Here is a 27,637-nt window from a genome sequence, read left to right as displayed (position 1 = left end):
ACTGGCCGCAGTTGTCTAAAGAATTTTTGTAAGGGAGTTGTGGAGGCTTTTGGCGACACATATTTGCAACGCTCGACTGCTGATGATTGCAGAGCCTGATGAGGATGCACGAGACAGTGCACGGCTTCCCTGAGATGCTAGGGAGCATCGACTGTATGCACTGGCAGTGGAAGAACTGCCCGATGGCGTGGAGAGACCAATTTACTAGTGGCTACAAGGGCAGCCACCCGACGATGATCCTGGAAGCCGTCGCTGACCACCGCCTCTGGATCTGGCATGCCTACTTCGGTGTAGCCGGGTCGAACAACGTCATCAACGTCCTCAACTCGTCCACCCTCTTCGCCGAACAGTGCAGGGGTCGCTGCCCGGCCATCGAGTTCACTGCCAACGACCGCAGATATCGTATTGGGTATTACTTGGCCTATAGCATATACCCAAGGTGGCCTGTTTTTTTTAAGACGGTCAGCTGCCCAGTGGGTGAGAGGAGAGTCTTGTTTGCGGCAAAGCAGGAGTCTGCGCGGAAGGATGTGGACCGGGCTTTTGGGGTGCTCCGATCGTGGTAGGCAATAGTGAAAGGTCCGACGCGTTTCTTGTTCAAGGAAGTCATCGCCGACGTCATGTATGCGTGCATCATCATGCATAACATGATAGTCGAACAAGAAGTTGGACATGTCACCGATTGGGTGGATAATGAAGCCGGATCTAGCTCCAGCACGGCGACCCCGCCTGTCGCTCGAGGATTACCGATGGGCTTCGGTGAGGTTCTACAGAGACAGACCTCAATGCGCAGCCAACAAGACCATACTCAGCTCATGAACGACATGATTGAAGAAGTTTGGAACCGCCACCGCCGTTGAGAATTTGTAGTTTTTTTTATTTCGTAGTGTAATGTTTTAATTTTAATGAAATGAATTTTTTTCTCTTTCAAATTTTTGAAGTATTTAAATATTTATATAATAGATAAAATGCTTAGGGCGTGCTATAGTCCGTCCTATTGTAGGTGGAAGAGGCGGAGGATAAAATGCTGACGTGGCGATGCATAGGGCGGGGCTTAATCCGCTCCATTGTGGATGCCCAAGTTATGAGATTAACCCAATGCCAACCAAAAGCTATAATTTAAATGACAATTTTCCATTTTAATAACGTAATCAATTTGATTTGGGGAAGACACTAGGATGTTACTATGAACTTTGCGGATAATTAACTTAAGTATTCAATACAAATTAATAATGGAGGAGCTGGCAGAATTGGCTGATTATGGCGTGCACTTTAGACTTTAACTAATTAAGGAAATTCATTATGAAGTCTTAATATCATGTGCTCGTCACTTGTCAGCGAGAATTAACTAATTTTGGGACGTCGGTGATAAGTTTGTTAAACTCTGATAATTTCGGTTTGCAATTAAGGACATTTGCAATTCTTATAAATTTCTTATACATTTGATCTATTTTATTTGACCCTTTTCAATATATACATACATAATTATGTGAATAGAGTCAAATGGCCTGATGTAGTCATGTAGTTGTTATATGAAATTACTAACTTTATTCAAGTCCAGATACTAAATATAATATGAATACAGCGGCCCATAGTGATCATCATATATATTTGGATATCCTTTTATTTAAATCATGAATACTAGTACTCCGTAGTACTCCATTAAATTGATCAGGCTGTGCGTTAGTGTATTTGATTCAATTAAACATGTGTCAAACGAAGTGCTCACAAGCTCACATAATGTATGTAGCACGTCATTCCTTTGTAAATCAAATCAAGCCGAACTCCAAAATATAGTGATTTTAACTTTAATTGTGGAAATAAACGGCAGGGTCAAAAAACTGATATAAGCTGCCTGCGTTGTTGTAGTTTAACGTTACCAGCCATGCACTGGCAGATCCATATTGTGGAAAACAATTCTTTTATTGATATACATAAACATAAGAAAAATATGTACCTCCATTCTTATAAAATGACATTGTTTTTCTATACTACTGACATTGTTTTTCTATACTACTATAACGCAGTAAAAATTTCGTATAGATTACAATAAACAACATTTACATGTGCATGTATCCTTCGTTTGTGGAAGTATAAATTAGTACTAATAATTAATAATCGTAGATCTTATCATTTGAATGATGTGGATTAATTCTTATTACGTATTAATTTCTTATACGATTTTTATTTGATCCTTTACAATATATACATAGTCATGTGAAAGAGTTAAATGGCCTGATGTAGTTATTACACGAAAACGAAATTAACTTTATTAAACTCCAGGTACAATAGTGATCGCCATATTTGGTATCTTTTCCAATATTTTAGAAAAATTATTTATCTTGTATTTTTATCTCGTTAATTAATGTGCTAATAGCAAATTATAATAAAATGCATATAAGTATAACATGTACTCCTGATGTCAGTATCGATATACTTCGAAACTTGAGATTGTTTTACTTTTATTTCGAAACACGAGATAACAAATGTAAAATAACAATCATATAAGAAAATGTACTATTACTTTCCACAAACAAAAGAGAAATAAATAGAAATAGTATTACAATGAGAACGTAAAATATCATGTTGTACATTAATTCCTTTCTTAGACCCACATTCACCACAACAATTAACTAATGTACTTTATATGTAAGAACAATTTAAGCAAAACAAAAAAAATATTTGTAGAATAATAAGGAAGTACATATAGAATTCTTATATAAAATTCAATAGCCGTGAATAATCTCAGAGCACTTCTTCTTGATCCAACAAAATCCTTTAGTGATAGAAACTTTCATCCTACCTTCAACTCCATATAACCTATACGCAGCTACCCTTTTCCTCCTCTTCATCTGGCGGCTGCGGCGCTTCGCGGCCTTGCTCGACCGATTCGCTGCTGCGTGAATCGGTGGCGACTCGGATCGATTGGCTCCGTTCACAATGTCGATCCTCATCAAACCTGGCCACCCGCTGCCTTCCATATTTTTGACAAGGTGAAGATTTTGGGATGTGAAGTATACTATAGTAGTTATTTAAAGGCATTTATTTGCGTTATTTTAAACTCATAATACTTTATTACAGTGTCGTGCTAGCCTCGATCATTTTGTTATTCTATAGTTTATCCTTTTTTTGTGATTGATTAAGTTGACGATGCCGATTCGGACACTTTGTATTGCAGACTAAATCTTGAATGGCTACTTATTTTATTTGATTCTGTAATTTTCTGTTTAAAGAATACATTAGTAGTATAGATCATCCTATGGACTCATTACGAACATAGATTATTGATATTTATATTAAATCAATTGATTTTCAACGAATATTGAGGTTATTAGTTATGTTGGGATGCCAGTTCAATATACGGCTTGGGCCTTGGTGGGCTATGTTGGAATAATTGAATGAACAATTATATAAAGCTCTCTATGATGATTAACCGAGAACGACGGAGAAGGAGCATAAACCGTAGAGCGGAAGCGTACCTTGATTCATAATGAATTGAACAGCGGAATTGCTTTGCAGCGGCTATGGATCTTCCAAACGATCAGAGACATTCTTTGCAATAGTCTGCCGAGAGAATACAGAGATATTGAATGTTCTTCTGGCGTATGGGGACCATAACCCTAGCTTATATTTATATTAAATATAAACCCCTTTATTTTCTATTCGGTCTCTCATCAAATAGAAAATCACTTTATGGTATCTACACTTATTTCCATAACAATTAAATACACTTTAGCCCAAACTTTAATCTTTATTGGATCACTTTAATTGGGCAACTGAAAGATAGCCATACACATTAAATTAGTCATGTGGAAGCCCAAATTTCTAACAATCTCCCACTTGGGCAACACATGACACCAAATAAATATGTATAAACCGAATGAGCGCTCAAAAGTGCTATCACATAGTGTATTTCCGAACAATCTTATTATCAACCATATCGACATAGGACTAAAGGGGCAGTCACCATATTTTTTTCATAATTAAACCCATCAGTAATCACATATGCAAATATAATCAACAACAGATCAATTATGGAGTGTAGCATGAAAATTTCATGCAAGGTGATCATACATGCCTATTTCCAACTGGTCCTCCCAAATTGAGATCAAACCCAAAATAATGGATAAAACATAATACTTTATTTCTGCAGAGAATAACATGAGTTTTATAACTACATGTTCAAAACACAATATAGAGCAATAACCAAAACTACTCCCACTGAACGAAGGTATCCTTGAACAACATAACACCCATTTGGGCTACTTGCCCATGAAAGACCTTAGGACCTTAGGTGATAGTCCCTTAATGATTGGATTTGTAATCATCAAATCCATTCCCTTATGCTCTATATGTATTTGTCCATTCCGAACCCTTTATTTAACAACCAGGAAGTTCCTGTTGTTTTAGAATATAATACTGCAGAGTTATTGTCACAACATAACTTAAGCAGTCTTTCAATACCTTACAATATGCAGCCTAGTGACAAAATTTCACAGTCATATTCATTAACTAGATGCCTCAAAACAAGTTACGAATTCTGTTGTCATGGCAGAAGTAGCTACAAGTGTTTGCTCAACACTTCTCCACGAAATGGCTCTACAGCCAACAGACACACGTAACCTAAAATGGATCCTTTACTGTATTGGCATCTAACAAAATCAGAATCAAAATGCCTAAAGAAACTCTCCAAATGATCTGATTTTCTGTATGCGAGCATGTAATGCTTAGTTCTCTATAAATATCTCGTAACCCGTTTTGCTGCTTCTTAATGATCCATATCGGGTTATTGAAATATCTTCCCAACATATAAACAATTAAAACCAAATTGGGTCTAATACACACTTGAACACACATTAGGCTCCCACTCACCGAAGCATATGGAACCTTCTGCATTTTCTAAATCTCAAGATTTATCTTAGGGCACTGAATGGGACTAGGTTTGTCTCCTTTAGTCATAGGGGTATTTCTTTACTTGCAATTATGCATCTCAAATACTTTAGGCACCTTTTCGCTATATCCCTTCTGTGACAATCGAAAATTATTTCTTTCGATTCCAAATACAAAAGAGGCTTTCCCAAGATCTTTCATCTCAAATTTCTTCGCGAGAAAATTCTTGGTGTTAGTGCAACATATTCTTATCGAAAATTATTTCTTTCGATACACAAGAAGATGCATTTTCTCCCACTGAACTTGTAATACACACAACCATCAATAGCATTCTTTCTGAATCCAAATGAAAAAACTACTTCATAAAATTTGTGGTACCATTGACGAGAGTATTAATTGAGGTTGTTGAGATTGACTTTAAATGATATCATCCGCATGAAATTGAATGTTTACAACAATATCATCTTGAGGTTCTTAATATGCTTCTTCTTCAATGATAGTAATTAATACCTGATCATTGTCAGAAGCAGTAGTAGGTGTCTATACAGACTCTTCCTCAAAAGTAATGTTCCTTAACACATTCTTCCCCCCAAACGCAACATCCTCAAGGAATACTATATTTCTCGTCCCAAAAATTAGTTCCTTTTGTGGGATCATAAAGTTAAAAAACCCCTAAATTTTTCTGGAAGACCAAAGTGAGAATATATGCTACAGTCTTTAATGCCTCTCCCTAAAGCGAATGCGACAAGGAAGAATGATAAATCATACTCCTTCGCATATCTTTAAGAGTTTTATTTCGTCTTTTAGCTACACCACTCATGCTAGGCGATCCCGACATGGTGTACAAAAGGACGATCCAACACTCTTCAAAACAGAAGGCAAAGGGTCTTTGACATTGTTCACCTGAGCAGTCATTTCTGTCGCAGTATTCGCCACCACGATCAGATTTGACTTTCTTAATGCCTTTGTTGAGTTGGAGCTCAACATAAGCCCTGAATATTTTGAACGTGTCTAAAGCCTCAGACTTTTAATAGATTAAATGTAGGTGCCCAAACAAGAATATTCGCCTATGAATGATATAAAATATTGTTGATCATTCCAAGAAACCGAAGTGAATGAACCACAAATGTCCGTATATATCAATTCTAAAATGTATAGCTCTATTGGCACCTAATTTCTTAAGTTTGGTCTGCTTTCCTTCGATACATTAAACACACAAATCAAGTTCTGTAAAGATAAGTGTATTCAATACAACATATGATACAAGTCTCACAATCCTTTAGTACTGGAATTATTCTTTCTTTGAAGGATACCTTATTGTACTGTCTTTTAGACAAAATTTGGTTTCTATTTCTGCTTTGGACAAATTTGGTTTCTCTTGTTCATTCAGAAATAGTAAAGTTCTTCCTTCAAATAATTCTAGTATTGTGGGCACTGTTTCCTTAAGTGCATATAACAATCTTTGTATGTTCAGTTATGTTACTTCATATTCAGAAGCTTTACATGTTGAATCAAAAGGGACTAAGAAAATTAAAGAATTAGAATTTGGTTAATTTATGACACAGGTGTTTTGGTTATATCTCAAAATTTCCATAACAAATTGAGCGGTAAGTATGTGTGTATTTTAATGCGGATATTAGTCGGCCCACAGGAAGATTGATATTTGGCACGAGATACACACATACCTGTGGTGATAAATATGTGATGATTATCCATTAAGGAACGTTTTGTGAAAAACGATAAGGTTGAGACAAGCATGCTTGATCTCAATAAAGTATAAGGGCAAGGGCAACATTAGGGAGCACATTATGCAAATGTCTCACGTTGCTTCACTAAAGCTTGAACTTTAAAGACTTGCTTGTGCATTTGGTGTTGCACATCTGGTCAGTATCTCAAGAAATAAAGTAAAAGGGCATTAAGAGAGTGTATTGAGAATGCTACTATGGATAAGGGTTCATCACAAAGGTAACAACATAAGGACAATGATAGTTGTTTCTTTTGTGGTAGACATGAATATAAAAAGAAAGAATAATTCCAGTCTTTAATAACAATCTACAATGTCCAATAGTCTCTACTTCCACCGATTTGTCATGTCCCACATAGATGTATCTTTCACCATCAATTGACTTTCGGTAGCTCAGACAGTCTTGCACTGATAACCTTATGTGAGTAGTAGCACCAGAATCTACCCACTAAATATCATTAGGGACTAAATCCAAATTAACTTTAGAACAGACCAAACACAAGAATTGTAACTTCCTTTGCACGCCAAGCGTGATATTTACAATTCTTCTTTTTATATTCATGTTTACCACAAAAGAAACAACTATCATTATCTTTATGTTGTTTCTTTTGTGATCAACCCTTATCCATAGTAGCATTCTCAATACACTCTCTTAATGCCCTTTTACTTTATTTCTTGAGATACTGACCAGATGTGCAACACCAAATGCACAAGCAAGTCTTTAAAGTTCAAGCTTTAGTGAAGCAACGTGAGACATTTGCATAATGTGCTCCCTAATGTTGCCCTTGCCCTTATACTTTATTGAGATCAAGCATGCTTGTCTCAACCTTATCGTTTTTCACAAAACGTTCCTTAATTTTGGCAAGGTATTCACTTGGCCGTAGTGATATACTTTGATGCAGTGCCTCGAAAGGCTTCTGGGATGCTACACCTAATGATCAGTAGACTTACACGATTAGAGTATTCCCACTTCTCATAGTTTCTCCTTTGATAAGAAGCACTATAGTCCGTAGGAGAAGTAGGTTGCTCAATCCTCAGCGCGTAATCTAGATCCATGCAACCCAGAGCAATCAAAATACAATCTTTGCAATCCCTAAAATTTGACCCATTCAACACTAACATATTGTTCATGTTGGAAGAAACTGCAAAAGCAGACATCATAATTGAACAGAGAACAAAACCAAATAAATTGTCATGCTCACATCATAAAATTCAAATAAAATGGTAACATCTCGAGGTACCGACACAACATTCATACCAAGTCTTTGGACAGTAATATGAACTTGTAAGTGGTAACCTCTATGTAGTGATCAAACACTGACAATAAAATCATGTCAAGTAATGTCCACCTTTGGGCATCACAATTACTTACACAAAAACTGGATAATTGTCACCCATTTATCACCACAGATATGTATGTATCTCGTGCCAAATAATAATCTTCCTTTGGGCCGACTAATATCCGCATTAAAAATACACACACATCACCGTCCTAATATTCGCAATAAAGAAGTCTAGACAAGAGAGGTTACTTTTGCAACGTCTTGCTTCGACTAATCTACTTTGAACATTAGTAAAACATTACGAGGTTTCGAGCACAACATCCACATCAAGTCTTTTGACAGTAATGTGAACTTGCAAGTGGCAACCTTAGTGATCAAACACTGACAATAAAATCATGTCAAATAGTGTCCACCTTTGGGCATCACACTACTTACACGAAAACTGAATAATTGTCACGTATTCATCACCAAAGATATGTGTGTATTTCGTGCCAAATATTAATCTTCCTTTGGGCCGACTAATATCCGCATTAAAATACACACATCAATAAAAGGAACATGAGATGCACCAAAATTATTGAATTTAAAATTTTAAAACTGAATACAAACACTCGCAAGGGAGTCGTTTATAATTTTCTGGAATATAGTGGCCAGCCAACGAGTCACTGGGTTCGCGTACCTTGCGAACTCAGCAAGTCGCTAAATCCTGACGGCCAGCCCTATAACTCCCCAGCAAATCGCAAATTGCTGACTCCTTATGGGATTTCATATAATTTTTCCAAATCCGATTTTCATTAAAATCGACAAAATCCAAATTTTGATGTTTCCCAAAATTGCAACCAACAAACATAAAAATATTCAAAAACAACATCAAAACAGCCGAACAATACCATATAGCTCAATTCATACCATGACAATGAATTACCAATAAAAAGAATTCCTAATTATTCAATATATCATCCGAAGTTCCAAACAAATACTGTATACGTGCATAAAAATTGCCAAAAAGGAATTCACGTAGCACGAATACATCGCCATACGTTAAACTTATATACATATATTACGTACGACAACAAATATATATATATATATATATATATATATATATATATTTGGCAACAAATAAACCATAATCATGGAAACATGAATACACCGCAATAAAAAAAAAACGGAAATATGCCAATATGGAATCAGAATTATTTTAATCATGGCAATCATCTCAATTTACATGCCAAAAAGGAATTCACGTAGCACGAATACATCGCCATACGTTAAACTTATATACATATATTACGTACGACAACAAATATATATATATATATATATTTGGCAACAAATAAACCATAATCATGGAAACATGAATACACCGCAATAAAAAAAAAATGGAAATATGCCAATATGGAATCAGAATTATTTTAATCATGGCAATCATCTCAATTTACATTAACATAAGATACGACAATATTCTTAATACACAACAAAAGGAAAGAATCAATTTGTTGTAATATTTTAATAAGGCAGATTTGCACATAATTGAAAAAGATTCTCGGCCATAGCAATCCACAATCAAAGCATGCTTTGAAACACGTGTAAAACAATAACAACAATTCAATTCCGTAAATTAACGATTCAGAATGCGCAACGATAACAGAAACATTGTACCTTGATCCAAAATTAATTCGACTCATACGAAAAAACAGATTGAATCACAGATAATGAAACAATAAAAACAGCCGCATGATTTTAATTTTAAAATCGAAAAACCATAATTCCCTTTTCCCAATTCTCAGAGAATCATCAATAGAGTGGCTCTGATACCACTTGTTGTAATAATTGAATGAACAATTATATAAAGCTCTCTATGATGATTAACCGAGAACGACGGAGAAGGAGCATAAACCGTAGAGCGGAAGCGTACCTTGATTCATAATGAATTGAACAGCGGAATTGCTTTGCAGCGGCTATGGATCTTCCAAACGATCAGAGACATTCTTTGCAATAGTCTGCCGAGAGAATACAGAGATATTGAATGTTCTTCTGGCGTATGGGGACCATAACCCTAGCTTATATTTATATTAAATATAAACCCCTTTATTTTTTATCGGTCCCTCATCAAATAGAAAATCACTTTATGGTATCTACACTTATTTCCATAACAATTAAATACACTTTAGCCCAAACTTTAATTTTTATTGGATCACTTTAATTGGGCAACTGAAAGATAGCCATACACATTAAATTAGTCATGTGGAAGCCCAAATTTCTAACCGGCTAATCCAACCCAACCGCCTTAGCCCAACAGAAAATTGAAAGTGTATCTTATCGAGCACTGCCATTTCTGAGATCATAATTGCACCACAATATGCAACAATGCTGGTGGATAAATAATATAGTGGAATAGAGTGCTAATTATTTTCAAGTTCATCAGCAAGGCTAACTTTGCTCAGCCTACTTGGTCGTCTGTTGTTGTGAATATTTCTGAGCCTTGTACCCCTTCTCCGCGGCTGGCTCGACCCATATACTGCCCTTCGTGCTACTGCTTTCCCCACACTGGATTCAGTTAGTATTTCTCCAGTGTGTTGCCACATCTCAGCAGCATCGGTTTCGTTGCTAGTACCGATTTCACCACCTTCTTCTGTTTCCATCTTTGAAATTACAGCAGTGAGATTATTTGTAGGAATATATTTTTCTTTGATAAAATAGGAAAATAGGAAGTAGAGATGCTCAGGTGGTGAGAAATTTGTGGAATTTAAATACCATTGATTATTTGGCTGTGTTTGAAATAAAATGAATGCAGGCGGTAGTGGGATGAAAATGTATGGTTTTGAGGAGTTTCGAAGCCAAGTTTCCCCTTGGCCGAAAGTCTCGTCGGCGCAGCTATCTTGAACATGAAGAAAATATGCATACCATTACTAATTACTTGGCTTAAACCATCCCCCCCTTAAGTGAAATGAAATATTTTGATGACTAGACTAAAATGAAGTTTTTATTTCCCTAAACTTGATTTCATAAGTGAAGTAGTTTGGGTATGCTTAATACATGTTAGATTATAAATTTGCTTGTGATAATGTTTCCACCTAGCCATTAAATTATAAAAAACAAACAAATTACAATCACGCAAAATACGAAATTAAATATACGACACAAATACGGAAAAACGATACAGAAAAATGCGAGAATTTTATTTAAATTAAAAAAAAGTACAAAAAAAAAATATACATAATTTTTTTTTAAAAAAAAAAAAAAAAAAAAACCATCCTGCTTCCACACACGATCCTCGTCTCACACCTCATCGCCGCCGCCGCCGCTACCCCGGGAACCCCAAATCTGCCGCATCTGAGTCACCCTCATCTCCCATGGCCCTACGTGCGTGGGCCAAATCGGCCTGCATACTATGAAGGATCTAAAAAAGAACCTCATTCTCCATAGAGTCATCTGCCGTCTTCCATTGATTTACGATTTTCCACATGTTCAGCTGCGTTTGTTGATGCGTGAGGTGGGAGAGCTCGGCTGACGACTTGCCAGTAGGGGGGATGCCGACTGGACCTCCTGGGACTCTTGGGCGACTCCCCTAGAAGCCCGTAGCGCCGTCCTTTGACCAACCGGGCGGGTGCGACGAGTAAACGATGGAGGGGACGGGAAATCCTAAGCATCGTCGGGGAGGTCGTGGGAACCACCGTTGTCCGTTGCTGCTGTAATCACCGGCAAGGTTCAGCCGCTGCTTCTTTGGCCATCCAGCATCGACACCCGCCCGAAACTTCTCAGAATCCATCAGCACCTCATAGTAGTTCCAGAAGGTGAACTCCTTACAAACTCCCTTCAAGGGGAACTGCGCTTCCACCATCCTCCTGACATCGTCGTCAGTTTGGCCGCTGGTCTTCATGCGGAGGTTGTTGGCGTACAACCCCGCAAATCGGGAGACCGCAGCCCTGATTCGGTCCCACTGCTTCAGGCACTCCTCCCCGTTGTGTGGCTTCCCGTCTGGGTAAAATATCTTGTAGATTGCTGCTATTTTAGCCCACAAGTTGATGATCCTCTGATTGTTCGCCTGGAGGGGATCATCGCAAACACTCACCCAAGCCTTGGACAGGGCGACGTTCTCCTCATCCGTCCACTTCCTCCGTACCTTACCTGAACTGCCCTCATCATCCGGCTGCGCCGACTCGCCGACCACCCCTTTGCCCTTGCCCTTCTTTTTCTTCTTCGGTGCGCCCCGACCCCGACCCCGACCTACTCCCCCTGTTTGAATGGGAGAGTCCTCCAGATCTATCCCCAACTCTTCTAAGGAGAGAGTTTCAACCCCAGTGTATTGCGTCTCCGCTGGGATCGATGTGTGGGAAGAAGCAGTCAAAAAGTGAAGATTGGGGCGATAGACATTGTCCCCCCCTCCCCCCCCCCCCCCCCCCCCCCCGCATCCCCTGCTGCCAACCCGGCATCATCTGCATCCCCGACACCCCCTGCACGCCCTGCCCCCCCGGCCAACCCGGCTACCATCCCCGGCATCATCTGCGGCCAAGGGTACATCTTGTAGTACCCGCCCATCATACCCCATCCACCTCCCAAGGGTACCGTGGGAGTTTGCGACCCGCTCGTCACTAGAGGAGAGTCGTTGTTGTTCTCCATTTCGCGTTATTGCTCTTGTACAGAAATTAAGAGAGAGAGAGAAACTCGTTAAAAAAAGTGGTGTAAATGAAAATGATGTTCAGATCGCGTATATATAGAGTTTCAAAAAAAATAAATTAAAAAAATGGCGCCGGCCGATCGGGCGCCTACAATGGCGGCTAGCGGATTGGCTAGCCCATCGGCCAGCGTCCGAGAATCGGCGTGGGCTAGCCGATTGGATCGCCGATTTGGCGCTCGCCGGTTACAATGGTCGGCTAGCGGGCCGGCTAGCCGACCCGCTAGCCGCCATTGGAGATGCTCTTACACTCAAATACAATTAAATACTACTACTAGTGTAAAAATAAATAAAAAAAACTGCAATATTTTTTTAAAAAATTAACTCCTATATGAAGGAGGAAATTACAATTACAAATAAACTCCAAAGAAATGAGGAAATTACAACTGATGTCAAGAGGGCTCGAACTCGGCACCTCATACATTGATGTCTAAGCTCCTTGTCGCTAGTACAAAGGCTCTGGACAAAAAAAAAAAACTGCGATATTGGATAAAAATATTTTGCCTGAATTTTGTGACATACCCGATTTTGGTATGGCATACTTCTATACCGTTATATATGAGTATTATAAATAAATTTATTATATATATAAACAAACATATTTAGTATTCACAATATGGAGTATCATTTTACGGCATATATTGATGTCAGTATCTATTCAATATATCATAAATTTTGGTATTTATTGTAATTTACTGTACATGCAGAAATTTTATATCGCGATATATTAAAATTCATATTATTATCATATTTTTCAGTAACATTTTGTTTCAAAAATTACGGTATACCTAGACTTCATTCTTTTCAATACAATAAGCCTGATATTTTAATATTATGGTATTTTTCTACACCTCTACCGGTAACCAAAATTACTAATGTTCATAATGGATTTTTGGAGCCTTGTGGGGCGTTGTCCATTTGCTTGGGCCTAATGATAGGCCGAACCTGGAAATTAAAGACTCTGAAGCCATTATCAACAATTTAATTGGATGCCTGCAGGGGCTTAGCGCAGTTGGTTCTGGGAGAACAGATATTGCTATAAGGAGTGGGTTCGAATCCCACTATTGGCGTGTGGGAGCTTTCATCTCTCAGGCACAAGTGTGAGGCCTTGAGAGTTGGGCTCCTGTCAGGACAGTGGGTTGAAGGTCTCCTCTTTAACGGGCCGTTGTGTACCCTGATTGAACCCCCTCACAAACTGTCGGGCCGGGGTGAGGGGGCGGCACACGTGTGAGGCCTTGAGAGTTGGGCTCCTGTCAGGACAGTGGGTTAAGGCCTCCTCTTTAACGGGCCGTTGTGTACCCTGATTGAACCCCCTCACAAACTGTCGGGCCGGGGTGTGGGGGCAGCTGGGTGACCGCATCACCTTTTGCTACAACAATTTAATTGGACAAAAAATTGAAGTTGGTGGCATAATCGTTAATAATCACACAAACAAGCCCAGATTGCTAAAAATCATTTCACAGCAACTGACGCTCCAAAATCTAAAATAACCCAAATTATAATTCCCAAATTATAATCATAATTGTAATTATAATTAATCATAATCCGTCAGAGAAAAGCCGTTTGCTTATTACGTACAACTGGTTTGCTCGCTCGCAACAATGTCGTTGAGGCCGAGCGCCAGAACGGAGGTCCGCCGGAACCGGTACAAGGTGTCCGCCGGCGCCGGGAGGATAACATGGTGGAGATCCGGAAGAGTAAGCGGGAGGAGAACTTGCAGAAGAAGCGGCGCGAGGGCCTTCAGCCGCAGCAATTCCAGCCCGCAGTCACTGTTCCACAGCTCGACAAGAAGGTAGAATCCATCACCTGATTCAACCGAATCGTTTTCTTTTTCCTAACTTTGAAATTGAATGGATTGCTGTAGGGTTTTTGATCCGATCATGTTGGATTTAGTGGTTTTGTTTGTTGATTAGCTGCTGCCTAACAGTAAAGGCTTTAATGTTACTCTGTTCCTTGTATTTATAGTTCCAAGTTATAGAATAAGATCAGAAATTCTCTAGATGTTGGGAGTGATCTTCCCTATAGATTGCGTGTATGTGACTAAATCGAGTTTGAGTGGTATATAGCTTGTACATAGTTGTTAAAGTCGTAATTAAATTAATTTGGTGGATCAAGTGAAACGTACAGTACATGATACATCATGATGTATTCGTGTTCTCTCTCCAGTTGGAGAGTCTCCCTGGAATGATTGCTGGGATTTGGTCGGATGACGCTACTCTGCAACTTGAAGCCACGACCCAGTTCCGCAAGCTTCTTTCGATAGGTAAGCAAATATTTCATGTTTAGGAGATTTTCTCCTGATTGCTATCTGTATATCTCTTTTTGTTGAAGGTCATTGGGTTTATCATGGTAATTTTGTTTGGACAGAGCGGAATCCGCCGATTGAGGAAGTAATAAAGTCTGGAGTAGTTCCCCGCTTTGTGGAGTTTCTTGCCAGAGATGATTATCCTCAGCTTCAGGTCTAAGCTTTTGTTGAATAATTCTGTGCAGTTTGACTCCTGATAAATATTCTCATATGATGTGTTCTCGAGTAGTAGCTTTCCCAATATTCTAGTTTGAGGCAGCATGGGCGCTCACAAACATTGCCTCTGGGACATCTGAGAATACAAAAGTCGTGATTGACCATAATGTTGTTCCCATTTTTGTGAGACTTCTTAGTTCTCCGAGTGATGATGTCCGTGAACAGGTACTTAAAATCTACAAGTGAATGCTTATACGGTCTATTTGGGACTTAAAATTCTGCTCCATTTCTAATCTGAGTATTGCTCAGTTGTGTTGCTGACTGCGTTTTTTTCAAACATTGACAATTATTCAGGCTGTATGGGCACTGGGAAATGTTGCTGGTGACTCACCAAAGTGTCGTGATCTTGTGCTTAGTTACGGAGCTTTAGCACCTCTGTTGGCGCAATTTAGTGATCAGGCAAAGCTATCTATGCTTCGGAACGCAACATGGACACTGTCAAATTTCTGCAGGGGAAAGCCACAACCGCAGTTTGAGCTGGTTTGTACATTATATTAATCGAGATGCCTCTGTATGATGTTTGCTTGATTTCAACCTCTCATTTTTTTTATGTTCACTACAGGTGAAACCAGCACTACCTGCTCTTACACATCTTATACATATGACTGATGAGGAAGTCCTCACGGATGCGAGCTGGGCACTTTCATATTTATCTGATGGCACCAATGATAAAATCCAAGCTGTGATTGACTCTCATGTGTGCTCTCGGTTGGCTGAGCTGTTAATGTAAGTGACAACTCATATGATATTATTCCTATACAATGTGCTTAGGATTGGCAGAACTTTTTAGTCTTGACTGGTCTCTTTAACTGTTTCTGTCCTTTTAGCCATCCTTCTCCATCTGTTTTGGTTCCTGCTCTGCGCACTGTTGGTAATATTGTGACGGGTGATGATGTCCAAACTCAGGTTTGTAGTTGAATTTGTTTATTTTAATTTCTGGCAAGAGAGTTGTTGTTTTTGTTGGGATAAGTTACGTGGTTATAAAGTTATGCTTGTAGTATTTTAAACCTACATACTCCTTGTGCACGCCATAAGAGTCACTGGAAGAAGAAATAAATGAAATCTAGAAGGGTATCACTATATTGTAAATTGTAAAGCTATTTTATGAAGTTTTGGGCACACTTGCAAAAGATCTATGGCATATTTTCTCGTCTTTGCAAAACTATTGTCTGTTGTGAGCTATCTTTGAGCCCTTCTCCTTACATTTACCCCTTTTTTTGTTGTGCAACTATTGTTTGGCATTACTACCTCCGTCCTTTAAAATAGAATTTTTAGAAACAGAACGGGTTTTAATGCACAATTGGTAAAATAAGATAGAAGAATTGGTAAAGTAAGAGATAAGGAAAGAAAAATGGGTAAAGTAAGAGAGAGGAAGAGAAAAAATAGTGGAAGTAGTTTAGTGGATTGTGGATCCACTTCCTAAAATAAAGATTTGAAAGTTTCTATTTTTAAGGGGCGGAATTAAATGGAAATAGTTTCCATTTTTAAGGGACGGAGGTAGTATAGTTTTATAATGTGGTTAACTCGTCTGTTGCAGGTTATCATTGATAATAGGGCTCTTCCTTGTTTGCTTCACTTGTTGACACAAAATTACAAGAAAAGCATTAAGAAGGAAGCGTGTTGGACTATCTCAAACATCACTGCAGGAAATAGAGATCAAATTCAGGTATCCAGAACATGATGATGTTATTTTGCTTTGATTATATGCTCAATGCTTAATATCATTTCTTGGAATATTAACTGAAGTGCTGGGACATTTGTCTTTGTTTTCTTTCATTATCATCCATTCATGTGGAAGAATGCTCAGTTTGACGAATCAGGCTATGTTGTTATTTGTCTATTTGTTAAAGTATATCAGATTATCCTTTCTTTGTTAATGACTGAGGTCTTGCACTGAATGAGCAAGCTGTGATTGAGGCCGGTCTCATTGCCCCTCTTGTTACTTTGCTTCACGCTGCCGAGTTTGATATAAAGAAAGAAGCTGCTTGGGCTATTTCAAATACCACTTCTGGTGGAACTCATGAGCAAATCAAGTAAAATAATTTATCAATGTTGTCGCATATATCATTGATTGTAATCTGCATCGGAAGCTGAGTTAACTTATATGGCAGGTTCTTGGTACGTGAGGGGTGTATAAAGCCACTTTGTGATCTCCTAATTTGTCCTGACCCAAGAATTGTCACGGTGTGCTTAGAAGGTCTTGAAAACATTTTGAAGGTCGGAGAAGCAGACAAGAATCAAGGGAACTCAGGAGACGTGAATGTTTTTGCTCAGATGATTGATGATGCAGAGGGTCTGGAGAAGATTGAAAATCTTCAGAGTCACGATAATAATGAAATTTATGAGAAGGCAGTCAAGATACTTGAAACATACTGGTTAGAGGAAGACGATGAGCAGTTAGTCTCTGGTGATGCTGCACAAGATGGGTTCAATTTTGGAGGTGGTGAACTTCCTGTTCCTTCTGGGGGTTTCAGGTTTGGTTGAAGGTAAAGTCTTAATCCACTTATTTGTTTTATGGAGTAGTAGTATATACTTTGTTGTTCAAATTTCAGTAAGCAATGATGTAATGTACGTAGATGTTAAACTTTACAGGAGGCATTATATTTATCCCGTTATGCTCAAAAGTGTTTCTGAGCTGGCTAGTTGAATAGTCATCAGAGTCCGGTGAACTGCAAGTTAGAGTCACAGTTGAAGAGAAGCAGTTCATCTTAGCTTAGCCATCTATGGTTCTTGAATACTACAGAGGGTCATTGTGATATTATCAGCCAGTTCGCGATGAGCTGTTAGTTTTGACAACTTTTGTGATGCAGCGTAAAACTGCCATGAAAGTTGCACTCTGTATTTAGTCGTCTTTTCAGGAGGGCAGTTTCCCCCCTAGAGTCAGAAAGAGTCGAGTCGGGTATATATTGTCCAGATGGAAAATCATTTCCATGTTGAGTTGGAATGAGGGAAAAAATGAAGTCATATATGTATTGTGTAAGTTTGAGTTGGTTATACCTTATGGTCTGAATATTATTGCTCTGGCAGAAGTATGAGTTCTGCTTCTTGCTCAGTTAATGTAAACTAGAAGAATGTGGTGTTTTTCTGAGAATTAGTACATTTTATTGGATTTGTTTGGTCACTTAGTTGTTTAGCTCTCTCTCTTCATACATCTTGGGAGTCGATTCTCTATGATTTGCATCTTGTAATAGAGCTTTTCTTGTATTTATCACGTCCCAAAATGTCAATGTTGCTGCTATGTGCTATTTTAGTTTTTAACGAGGCCAGACTCATTGAGTTATCATGACATTTTATTATTCTTGCTGTGGTACAGATTTCCCCTTTCTATTAAATGTATAAACTCTTACTACTGTTTATTTTCCAGTCAGCATCTTAAATTTTTGGTAAGCCTTATTATTGTTGCCCATTTGCTGCTACTAGGAATAAAACTATTCCATTATATGCTGATCATTATTCGTTAGGATCAATACCTTTTTATTTACAAGTAATTGCATAATGATAGTGTTTGTGTTATAGATTAGAGCATGGGATCCTAGGACCACAGCTGCATAATTTATTCACATTCTGTGATAGAGGTAATATTTTGTTTAAGTTTACACGTACGCCACTTTTAGGTGTAGGTTAATTAGTTTGATCTTGAAAATTTTGTTTGTACGTGATTCGTAATATTTCACTTTCTAGGCCAATCCGACGTGACCAATCTTTAACTTGATTCATAAGCTTTCGCTTATAATGTCGATCATTCTACTAGCTAGGTTAATCTAACAAGCTTGATAATGGGAAATGAATCCAACAAGACACGAGTGTCCTAATTCAAGTTTTTTAAAATTTCTAATTCGATCTTTTTTTTAAAAGAAAACACAACATTGGTCATTGGGTTGTGAAAATTGAAGAGTGGTGTGCATTTCACCCCAACAACAATAATAATCTAACTATGGTAAAGGAATATTTGGGTGATCACTGTACGACAAAAATCTAGATCAAGAGCTTTTCCAGACATATCCATGTTGTGATATAGTAGTAGGAGTACCATTTAAATCTACTATATTTTCAATATTTTCACAAAGTACTGTAGTACATTTTAGAAAGTCTTACTATAACCCAGTAGATAGTGAAGTGTTACTTTAAGTGGAAAGAGCTATGGACCATTGTCTTTCATACCACAACCTGAGTAACAATCTGCCCCATGTTCTGTCATTTATTTACCCTTTCTTCTAAAAATCCATCATGTAGTAGACTAGTATATAATCGACTGTGTGATTTATTAGGGGTGAAGATCACATTGAAGAGAGAGAATAATGTTTTCGGTCTCGGAAACATGTCTTATTCGAATATACTACTTACTAGAGTGAACTACAAAAATGGTCATTGGACTATGGGTTTATCTCGCCCATAGTCCCTGGACTTTAAAAATATCGCCAGTAGTCCCTGGACTAAGGGTTTATCTCGAAATTGGTCCTTTTAGCTTTTTTTGGTACGAAAATACCCTTTGATATTATTTTGGGAGGGTTTGGGCAATTTGGTCTTTTTACACTTTTAACATTTTAAATCTGATATTATTTCAGCTATGTACTAACTTTGATATTATTTCAAATTTATCATCCTTTTTCCCTTTTGGCATCCTTCACTTTGTTTCTTTATTTCAATATTAGATTTAATTTTACAAAATTTTAAATTTTAATTTTTAAATATCAATAAATTTTTTTAATTATAAAAATTATTAAATAGCAAAAATTAATAGTTACAATCAATATTTGATAGTGTATAGTATGTAATCAATAAGGTATGACAACGCCTTAGTTTTAATCAATATTTAATACAGGAGCTTTAATAATAAATAGGTTATATAAGACAATTTATTCTGAAATAAATATGCATCTAATGTAAGACTAATATAGTTTTCGTTTATTAATTTGAAAACAATCAAAATTTACTAGAAAATTTCAACAAAAATACTCATATATAAAATTTTTAGTAAGATCAAATTTTTAGTCAACTTCATAATATTTAATCACAAGCAATTATAACAACCGAACGGAGGCTAAATAGAATAACTCTTATTTTTCCATCATGATTAATATTATTTGTCTGTACTTCTTCAATTCAATTGAATATTATATTAAATAACAAAAATTAATAGTTTTAATCAATATTTATAGTGTCCATGAATTAATAGTTTTCATTAAAAAAATTTATTGATATTTAAAATCTAAATATTAAATTTAATTTTATAAAATTAAATCTAATATTGAAATAAAAAAAAAATAAATTCAGTGAAGGATAACAAAGTGGAAGAAGAATGATAATTTTGAAATAATATCAAATTTAGTACGTAACTAAGATAATATCATATTTAAAATGTAAAAGTGTAAAAAGACCAAATTGCCCAAAACCCCCAAAATAATATCAAAGGGTATTTTCGTACCAAAAAAAGCTAAAAGGACCAATTTCGAGATAAACCCTTAGTCCAGGGACTACTGGCGATATTTTTAAAGTCCAGGGACTATGGGCGAGATAAACCCATAGTCCAGGGACCATTTTTGTAGTTCACTCAACTTACTATATGCTACTTTATCGTTTGATTGAGGAAGATCGCATTGAAGAGAGAGAATAATGTTTTCGGTCTCGGAAACATGTCTTATTCAAATATACTACTTACTATATGCTACTTTATCGTTTGATTGAGGAGCAAGAGTGTTTGATTGATTCAAATATACTACTTACTATAGGTTTATTGATTTGAAAATCATCCCATAATACCAAGTTTTATCTAGTCATATCAATTTAAGACATCCATCATTTAAATATAGGAAAATAAAAAAAATGACATAGTAATGCACCAGCATTGGAGTACATTTTTTGGTAGCTTCCACTCTAGAACTGATCCAATGCCTGGCAATATACCAACTAGATTCTGTTATCGCAACATTTTAATTCCACATCACAATCCCAATAGCGTAAAGAATGTCAACTCTATTGCATTGTCAAATCAACAAATTTCTATGCCTCTTTTTATTAAATGCGATTCTCCTCTTTTAACATACACACTTTCTAATTTTCTTTTTTCCTTTGGAATTTATTTATGATGGTTTTGTAGTTAGGAATAAAGTATACTAGGAGGGGCTCACAGGTGATTTTATAACATGAGTAAAGTAACTCATACCCCTTCCCATATCTCAAATAACATGATTTTATAACATGGATTTTAATGCATAATTGATAAAGTAAAAAAGGAGAAGTAAAAATATGGTTAGTATTGGTTTAAAATTTTTCATTTTTAGAATTAGTCTAATTTTGGCGGACGATTCGAAATGGTACTTATCTACTCCCTCTGTTCCATAGTAATGGAGGCATTTTTTTTGACACGAAGATTAAGAAAAATTGTGTTAGGTGAATTAAGTAAAGAGAGAATAAAGTGGAAAATGAAAAGGGTAGAGAGATGAAAAAACGAAAAAGTAAAAGAGAGTAAAGTAAGTGTTAAAAAATGTGTTAAAATTTTAGTAAAAATGGAAATGATTCTATTACTATGAAACGTACTAAAATGACAAAATGATTTCATTATTATTGAACGGAAGGAGCAGTTTTTATGGATTAAAATTTATTACATTAATCCAACCAGGAGTTAGATCGTTCAGCCCGACTAAACTAGTTTGAATGAAGAGCCAGTTTTTAACGTTATTGGCATATACTAGTAGGAGTAATTTGAAGGGGCGAGATATGTGCAATATTGGAAGTAGATGAAGGGCAAAAGCGTGAATACAAAAAATAACGTAAAGTCAGCTAGGGTTTCGTGTATGTCTGACTAGTGTCCATCTCACTCACTATTTTACGTTTCTGTATCCCAAAAAAGAGTCCAAGCACTCAAGCACACTCCCTTCACTCTAGATCGAATACAATTCATTTATCCGATCATCGCATGGATCTGAAGGTGCCAAATCTACTGATCGCCATTTTTACTCCTTTTCTCCTATCGTCTTTATTTTGATTTTTTATTTCTCTGAAAATCCAGAATCAAATTTCGGAGGAGAAGAAAATCAGCACTTCTTCCCCAAAAAGCTGCACTGATTGTCGCACCACCAGAACTCCTCTCTGGCGAGGCGGTCCTCACGGACCTAAGGTGAAATGCGATCTAGAATTTTCTTGTGATTTAGTAATTTTTTACACTGACTTTGATTTTTGATCGGTCGAATCGGCAGTCGTTGTGCAATGCGTGCGGAATCAAGTACAACAAGAGGAGGAGAGAGAGCCTGGGATTGGATACCGGAAATCGGAAAAAGAAGAGGAGCGAAGATCGGAGCAGCAAAGTCGGAGAGATGTTGAAGATGCGATTCATGAGATCGAGTAAGCTGATGAGCAAACTAAGGGAGGAAGAGCAGGCTGCGATTCTGCTCATGGCTCTCTCTTGCGGATCCGTCTCTGCATAGTTCACTTGTACGTCGCGCTGTTCTTGTAGTACCAGGAGAGGCTGTGTAATGTTTGTAGTGTGAGTATGTAGGGCTTTTCATTTATTTAATTTAATTTAATTTAATTTTTAATGCTTTCTTTTATTTTTACTCTTTCTCAGTGAGAATGTGTGATGTAATGTAATCCGCTAACAATGATTGTTTGACTATATTTTTGGAGTATTAGTAGTTAATTTCTTTACTTTAATTTATTTGACTTGTACATTTGAGTAAAATTTGGGATCAGAAAGGGATTTGAGTGCTATTATAGCAATTAATTATGATGGACCTAACTTGTTCTTTCTTTCGGTTCAAGCAAACAAAATGAGTTTTTTTAGTTACAATCTAAAAAATGAGCTTATAAAATCTACAAATTGTTTTTCTCAATGACAATATTATATTCATAAATCAAATTCTGATAGATTGGAACTTGACACATTTGACTCGGTATTTTCCATTTTATCACTTGGTCAACAAATACAAAATAAAGCGTTTTTGCTGTCAATATTCTTCTGTTGTCTAAGAAATAGATGTCTCTGAATACAGTACTCATAAAAAAAAGAAAATTCATTTAAAAAATTTATGAAATAAAATGAATTATTTATCTATAACTTAATGCACTAAGAGCATCCGCATCGGTTGCAAAATCGCCGACCGTCCGTCCGTGCCAGCGGCAAGGACGAGCTCGTCCGCCGCTGCAAGCCGTCCGTCCGTGCCGCTGAGCACCCTTACGTGGCGCTGTCTGATTGGCCGCCGTTAGCATATTCAATTTTATTTTATTTTTTTAAAAATTCGAAATTAATTAAAAAAAATGTTTTTAAATTAAAAAAAAATGTTTTCCCACTTCCCAAAATATTATATCCGTTTTCTACTTACTTTTAATTTATTTTTCAATTTTTTCCCCAAAAATCCACATTTTCATCTATAAATACCCTCACTTCAACAACAAAAAAAATTAACATTCTCATCTACTTTTTAGTCTTTAATTATGTAATTTTTAATTTGTAGAATTTTAATTATGTATTTTTTATTTTCTAGGATTTTAATTATGTATTTTTATTTTTAAGGATTTTAATTATGTAATATTTATTTTTTAATGTATTTTTATAATGTAGAAATGTTTTTAGTAATTGAAGTATTTAAATTGAATAATAGAATGGTGAGACCCTTGAGCTTGTCCTTACGGAAGAGTACGGATGTGGGTGTTGTGCTCTTAGCTAAGGACAAGGAGTAAAAGTGGATCCGGGTCCATCTCCGTGCTCTTATTTAAGAGCACGGATGGGGATGCTCTAAGAATTACTCCACATCTAACAATTTCTCAAAGATAATGTGTAAATGTGTAATTAATGCATAGACGTAAATAGCTTAGATAGCTTAGAGCAACTGCAACAAAACAAGTTGCTTGTTTATCTTGTCTCATGTCCGTAGTTCTAGGAGGAATGGCCAATGCTTCATGAAGTGCACGCGGCTCTTAGGCCGCAAGTGCCACCACGAACGCATTGCATGCACTCGCGTCTCTCTGCCAATGAGAATAGGTGTGCAACTCATTTTTTTCATAATTTTTAAATACGATAATAAAATTCTTAACTTATTTTCATTTTTCATTAATAGGAAATGACTATTTAAAAGATTTACTTTTTTTCTAAGAAAGAATAAGAAACTAGATGAACTTTTAGAATGCACATTCTAAATAAATTAGATGTTTTCTCGAGTTTATATGAGTATATTTTTATCTCAAAAAGTCGGCAAGCAAGTTATGGTCGGATTGAGAATTATGAATTGAGGAAATTAAGCAAAGAGCCAAAGATTCTTTTTTATTCAACTATAGTAGTACTAATTTTAAAATGCTGAAAATTGGATCTATCCAAATTCTAGAATTTAGTTGTATTTCACACAATCTACTTCATATTTTTATGCTACAATTTCTTCTCCAACTGCAACAATGTTTAACAATCTCAACTACCAAGGAATTATGCTATGGATTGGGGGCGATCTACCCAAATTTGGATACAATGCAAGGAATTATGGTATGGATTCGCAACCATCCAAGATGGGTTCTCCTTGTCTCAGTTCATGGACACCAAATCTTGACCCCACCAACATCTCAAATGAAATGGAGAGGCCAAGGTCGATGTCTAAGTGGCATACTCACTAGACGAACAACGTGCTTCTGCATATGTCAATGCTAGCGAAGATGCAGTATCGAGAAGTCAACAATAAAAGAGCGTCATGTTGGTAGAAGATTGTGAGAAAGTACACTAAAGTATGCCATGTTGGCACCCCTAAACACACAAATTGTATGATTCGAGGGCACTACGTGGAGTTAACATAACCTTTTATTTTAAGTAATAGAGTGAACTACATAAATGGTACATGATTTTTCACTTTCGCACGCAAATGGTACCTGATGTTTATTTTATAGCGTTTTTGGTACTCAGTGACAAAAATGACCATAAGGAACCAAACTTGTGATATTTTTATTATGGATGATATTTTTTGGAAATTTCTATTAAATAGTATCAAACATGCGATTATTTTTTTCTTCATTTCTTATTTCTTTTTTTCTTCTTTAGTCTCTCCTTCTTTCTTTTTTCTTCATTTTCTTCTTTCTTTTTAGTATTTTATCTTCCTTTCTTCTTTCTTTTTCTCCTTAGTTTATTGTTTCCTCTTTTTTCTTTTCTCTTCTTTTTCTTCTTTTTTTTAGTGTTTTATACATACATCTAATTGCATTCATAATATAAGTCAAGAACAAAACACCTAATTAAATTAATTATTTAAAATATTTAAATCAATTAAATATCTTGTATTGAATTATTTTATACTCATTTTAGAGTTGAAACACTTAACTAAAAATATTCAACTCTTAATATCATTACGAATACAATTCACAATTTTAAATTCTTACTAAGACTATATTGATTAGTTATTATTATTATTACTCGTATTATATAATATTGTGTGATTCATAATATAAATAATTATATTATTATTATTTATTAATTACAACTAGTTTTTAGTACTATAATTATATTATTATTATAATAATTAAATATAATTATAACTATAATTATAATTAAGTATATTTTAATGATATTAAAAATAAATTAATTATTAATTTATAACATCAAAATAATAATATTAATATTGATTAATAATAGAGTGAACTACAAAAATAGTCCCTGGAATAAGCGTTTATCTCGAAAATGGTCCTTTTTCACTGTTTCGTGACGAAAATACCCTTTTGGGGGGTTTTGGGGGGTTTGGGCAATTTGGTCTTTTTACATTTTAAATATGATATTATTTCAGTTATGTACTAAATCTGATATTATTTCAAAATTATCATTCTTCTTCCCTTTTGGCATCCTTCACTTTGTTTCTTTATTTCAATATTAGATTTAATTTTATAAAATTAAATTTTAAATTTCGATTTTTAAATATCAATAAATTTTTTTAATTATTAAATTACTATTAAATAACAAATTAATAGTTTTAATCCATATTTGATAATGTCTAATATTTAATCAATAAGGTACGACGACGCCTTAGTTTTAATCAATATTTAATAGTTTTAATCATAAATAGATCATATAACACGATTTAGTCAACTTCACAATATTTTTAGTCAAATTCTCCTATACATTAGATGCATATTTATTTCGGAATAAATCGTGTTATATGATCTATTTATGATTAAAACTATTAAATATTGATTAAATCTAAGGTGTCGTCGTACCTTATTGATTAAATATTAGACATTATCATATATTGATTAAAACTATTAATTTGTTATTTAATAGTAATTTTAATAATTAAAATTTTTTATTGATATTTAAAAATCAAAATTTAAAATTTAATTTTATAAAATTAAATCTAATATTGAATAAAGAAACAAAGTGAAGGATGACAAACGGGGAGAAAAATGATAATTTTGAAATAATATCAGATTTAGTACATAACTGAAATAATATCAGATTTAAAATGTAAAAAGACCAAATTGCCCAAACCCTCCAAAACCCCCTAAAAGGGACTTTCGTCACGAAACAGTGAAAATGGACCATTTTCGAGATACACGCTTAGTCCAGGGTTGTCTGGGGATATTTTTAAAGTCCAGGGTTCATTGACGAGATAAACGCGTAGTCCAGGGACTATTTTTGTAGTTCACTCTTAATAATAATAGTATAAAGAGTGAGAAGAATGAGAGAAGAAACTATAATATCACTTTTGGTACTTTGTTTTGTATGCCCAAAATAATCTCAATCACACAAATGGAAATATGTATTTGTTTAGAGGGCATTTTGGGGTGAAAATTGCATCAGGTACCAAAAATGTACTTTAGAGCATCCGCAATGGTGCTTAGGCCAGCCATAGGCCAGCCATTCTCTCCCCTGCCACGTCAGCAACACTAAAAAAACCACCTGCCACGTCAGATTTAGGCCAGCCATAGGCCAGCCGCAATAAAAACAATTCAAAATATACTACATTTACGGAATTAAAATTACAATTAAAATACGGAATTAAATTTACGACACATATACGGGAAAATTCATTAATTGCATTAAAAAAAGTTACATAGATAAAAAAAAATTACATGCATAATAAAGAAAAAAAACTATCGCCGTGCAATCCTCCGTGCCCACAACTCTTCAATTATATCCTTTTGGAGTTGAATATGAGCATCCACTTGGCGCATGTTGGCAAATTCCTTGAGTCGGCCGGCTTCATCGAGAGGTACCCCCTGTCGTACACTAGGGGTGACCGTTCCGTGGCTTGGACCGGCTTCATCGTCACTGACCCAACTAGTCAGTTGTACGCCTTCGTCTTCGACGATCATGTTGTGCAGGATAATGCAGGCGTACATTATCTCGGAAACGCATCCGACATCCCACAAACGCGTTGGGCCCTTAATTGCCGCCCATCGAGACTGGAGCACACCAAATGCGCGCTCCACGTCCTTGCGCGCCGACTCCTGTCATTGCGCAAAGTAGGCCTTCTTTTCATCACTTGTTTGTCGGATCGTCTTCACAAAGACCGGCCACCGAGGGTATATCCCATCCGCCAAGTAGTAGCCCATATCATGCCGGT

General features: G+C 36.1%; 1 protein-coding gene and 1 pseudogene across 2 annotated transcripts; both read left to right on the top strand.

The window, feature by feature from the left end:
* Positions 1 to 14,178: 14,178 nt before the first annotated feature.
* LOC125207473 (importin subunit alpha-like) lies at positions 14,179 to 18,234 on the top strand (annotated as a pseudogene). The gene is made up of 11 exons (XR_016132846.1): positions 14,179 to 14,384; positions 14,759 to 14,855; positions 14,960 to 15,051; positions 15,147 to 15,278; positions 15,408 to 15,593; positions 15,676 to 15,839; positions 15,941 to 16,019; positions 16,651 to 16,819; positions 17,020 to 17,146; positions 17,225 to 17,599; positions 17,706 to 18,234. The product of XR_016132846.1 is annotated as an importin subunit alpha-like (transcript).
* A 3,656-nt stretch (positions 18,235 to 21,890) lies between these two features.
* Positions 21,891 to 22,763, top strand: LOC125208059 (GATA transcription factor 15-like). The gene is made up of 3 exons (XM_048107608.2): positions 21,891 to 22,041; positions 22,123 to 22,230; positions 22,310 to 22,763. The coding sequence occupies exons 1-3, from the start codon at positions 22,030 to 22,032 to the stop codon at positions 22,535 to 22,537; spliced, it is 348 nt and encodes a 115-aa protein (XP_047963565.1). The 5' UTR covers positions 21,891 to 22,029; the 3' UTR covers positions 22,538 to 22,763.
* The last annotated feature ends 4,874 nt before the right edge of the window (positions 22,764 to 27,637 follow it).

The sequence above is a fragment of the Salvia hispanica genome, chromosome 6 (assembly GCF_029641045.1).
Source record: "Salvia hispanica isolate PSC_SH4W2 chromosome 6, Shi_PSC_v1, whole genome shotgun sequence".
NCBI classification, from domain to species: Eukaryota; Viridiplantae; Streptophyta; class Magnoliopsida; order Lamiales; family Lamiaceae; genus Salvia; species Salvia hispanica.
This window is presented reverse-complemented; position numbering and strand designations above follow the sequence as displayed.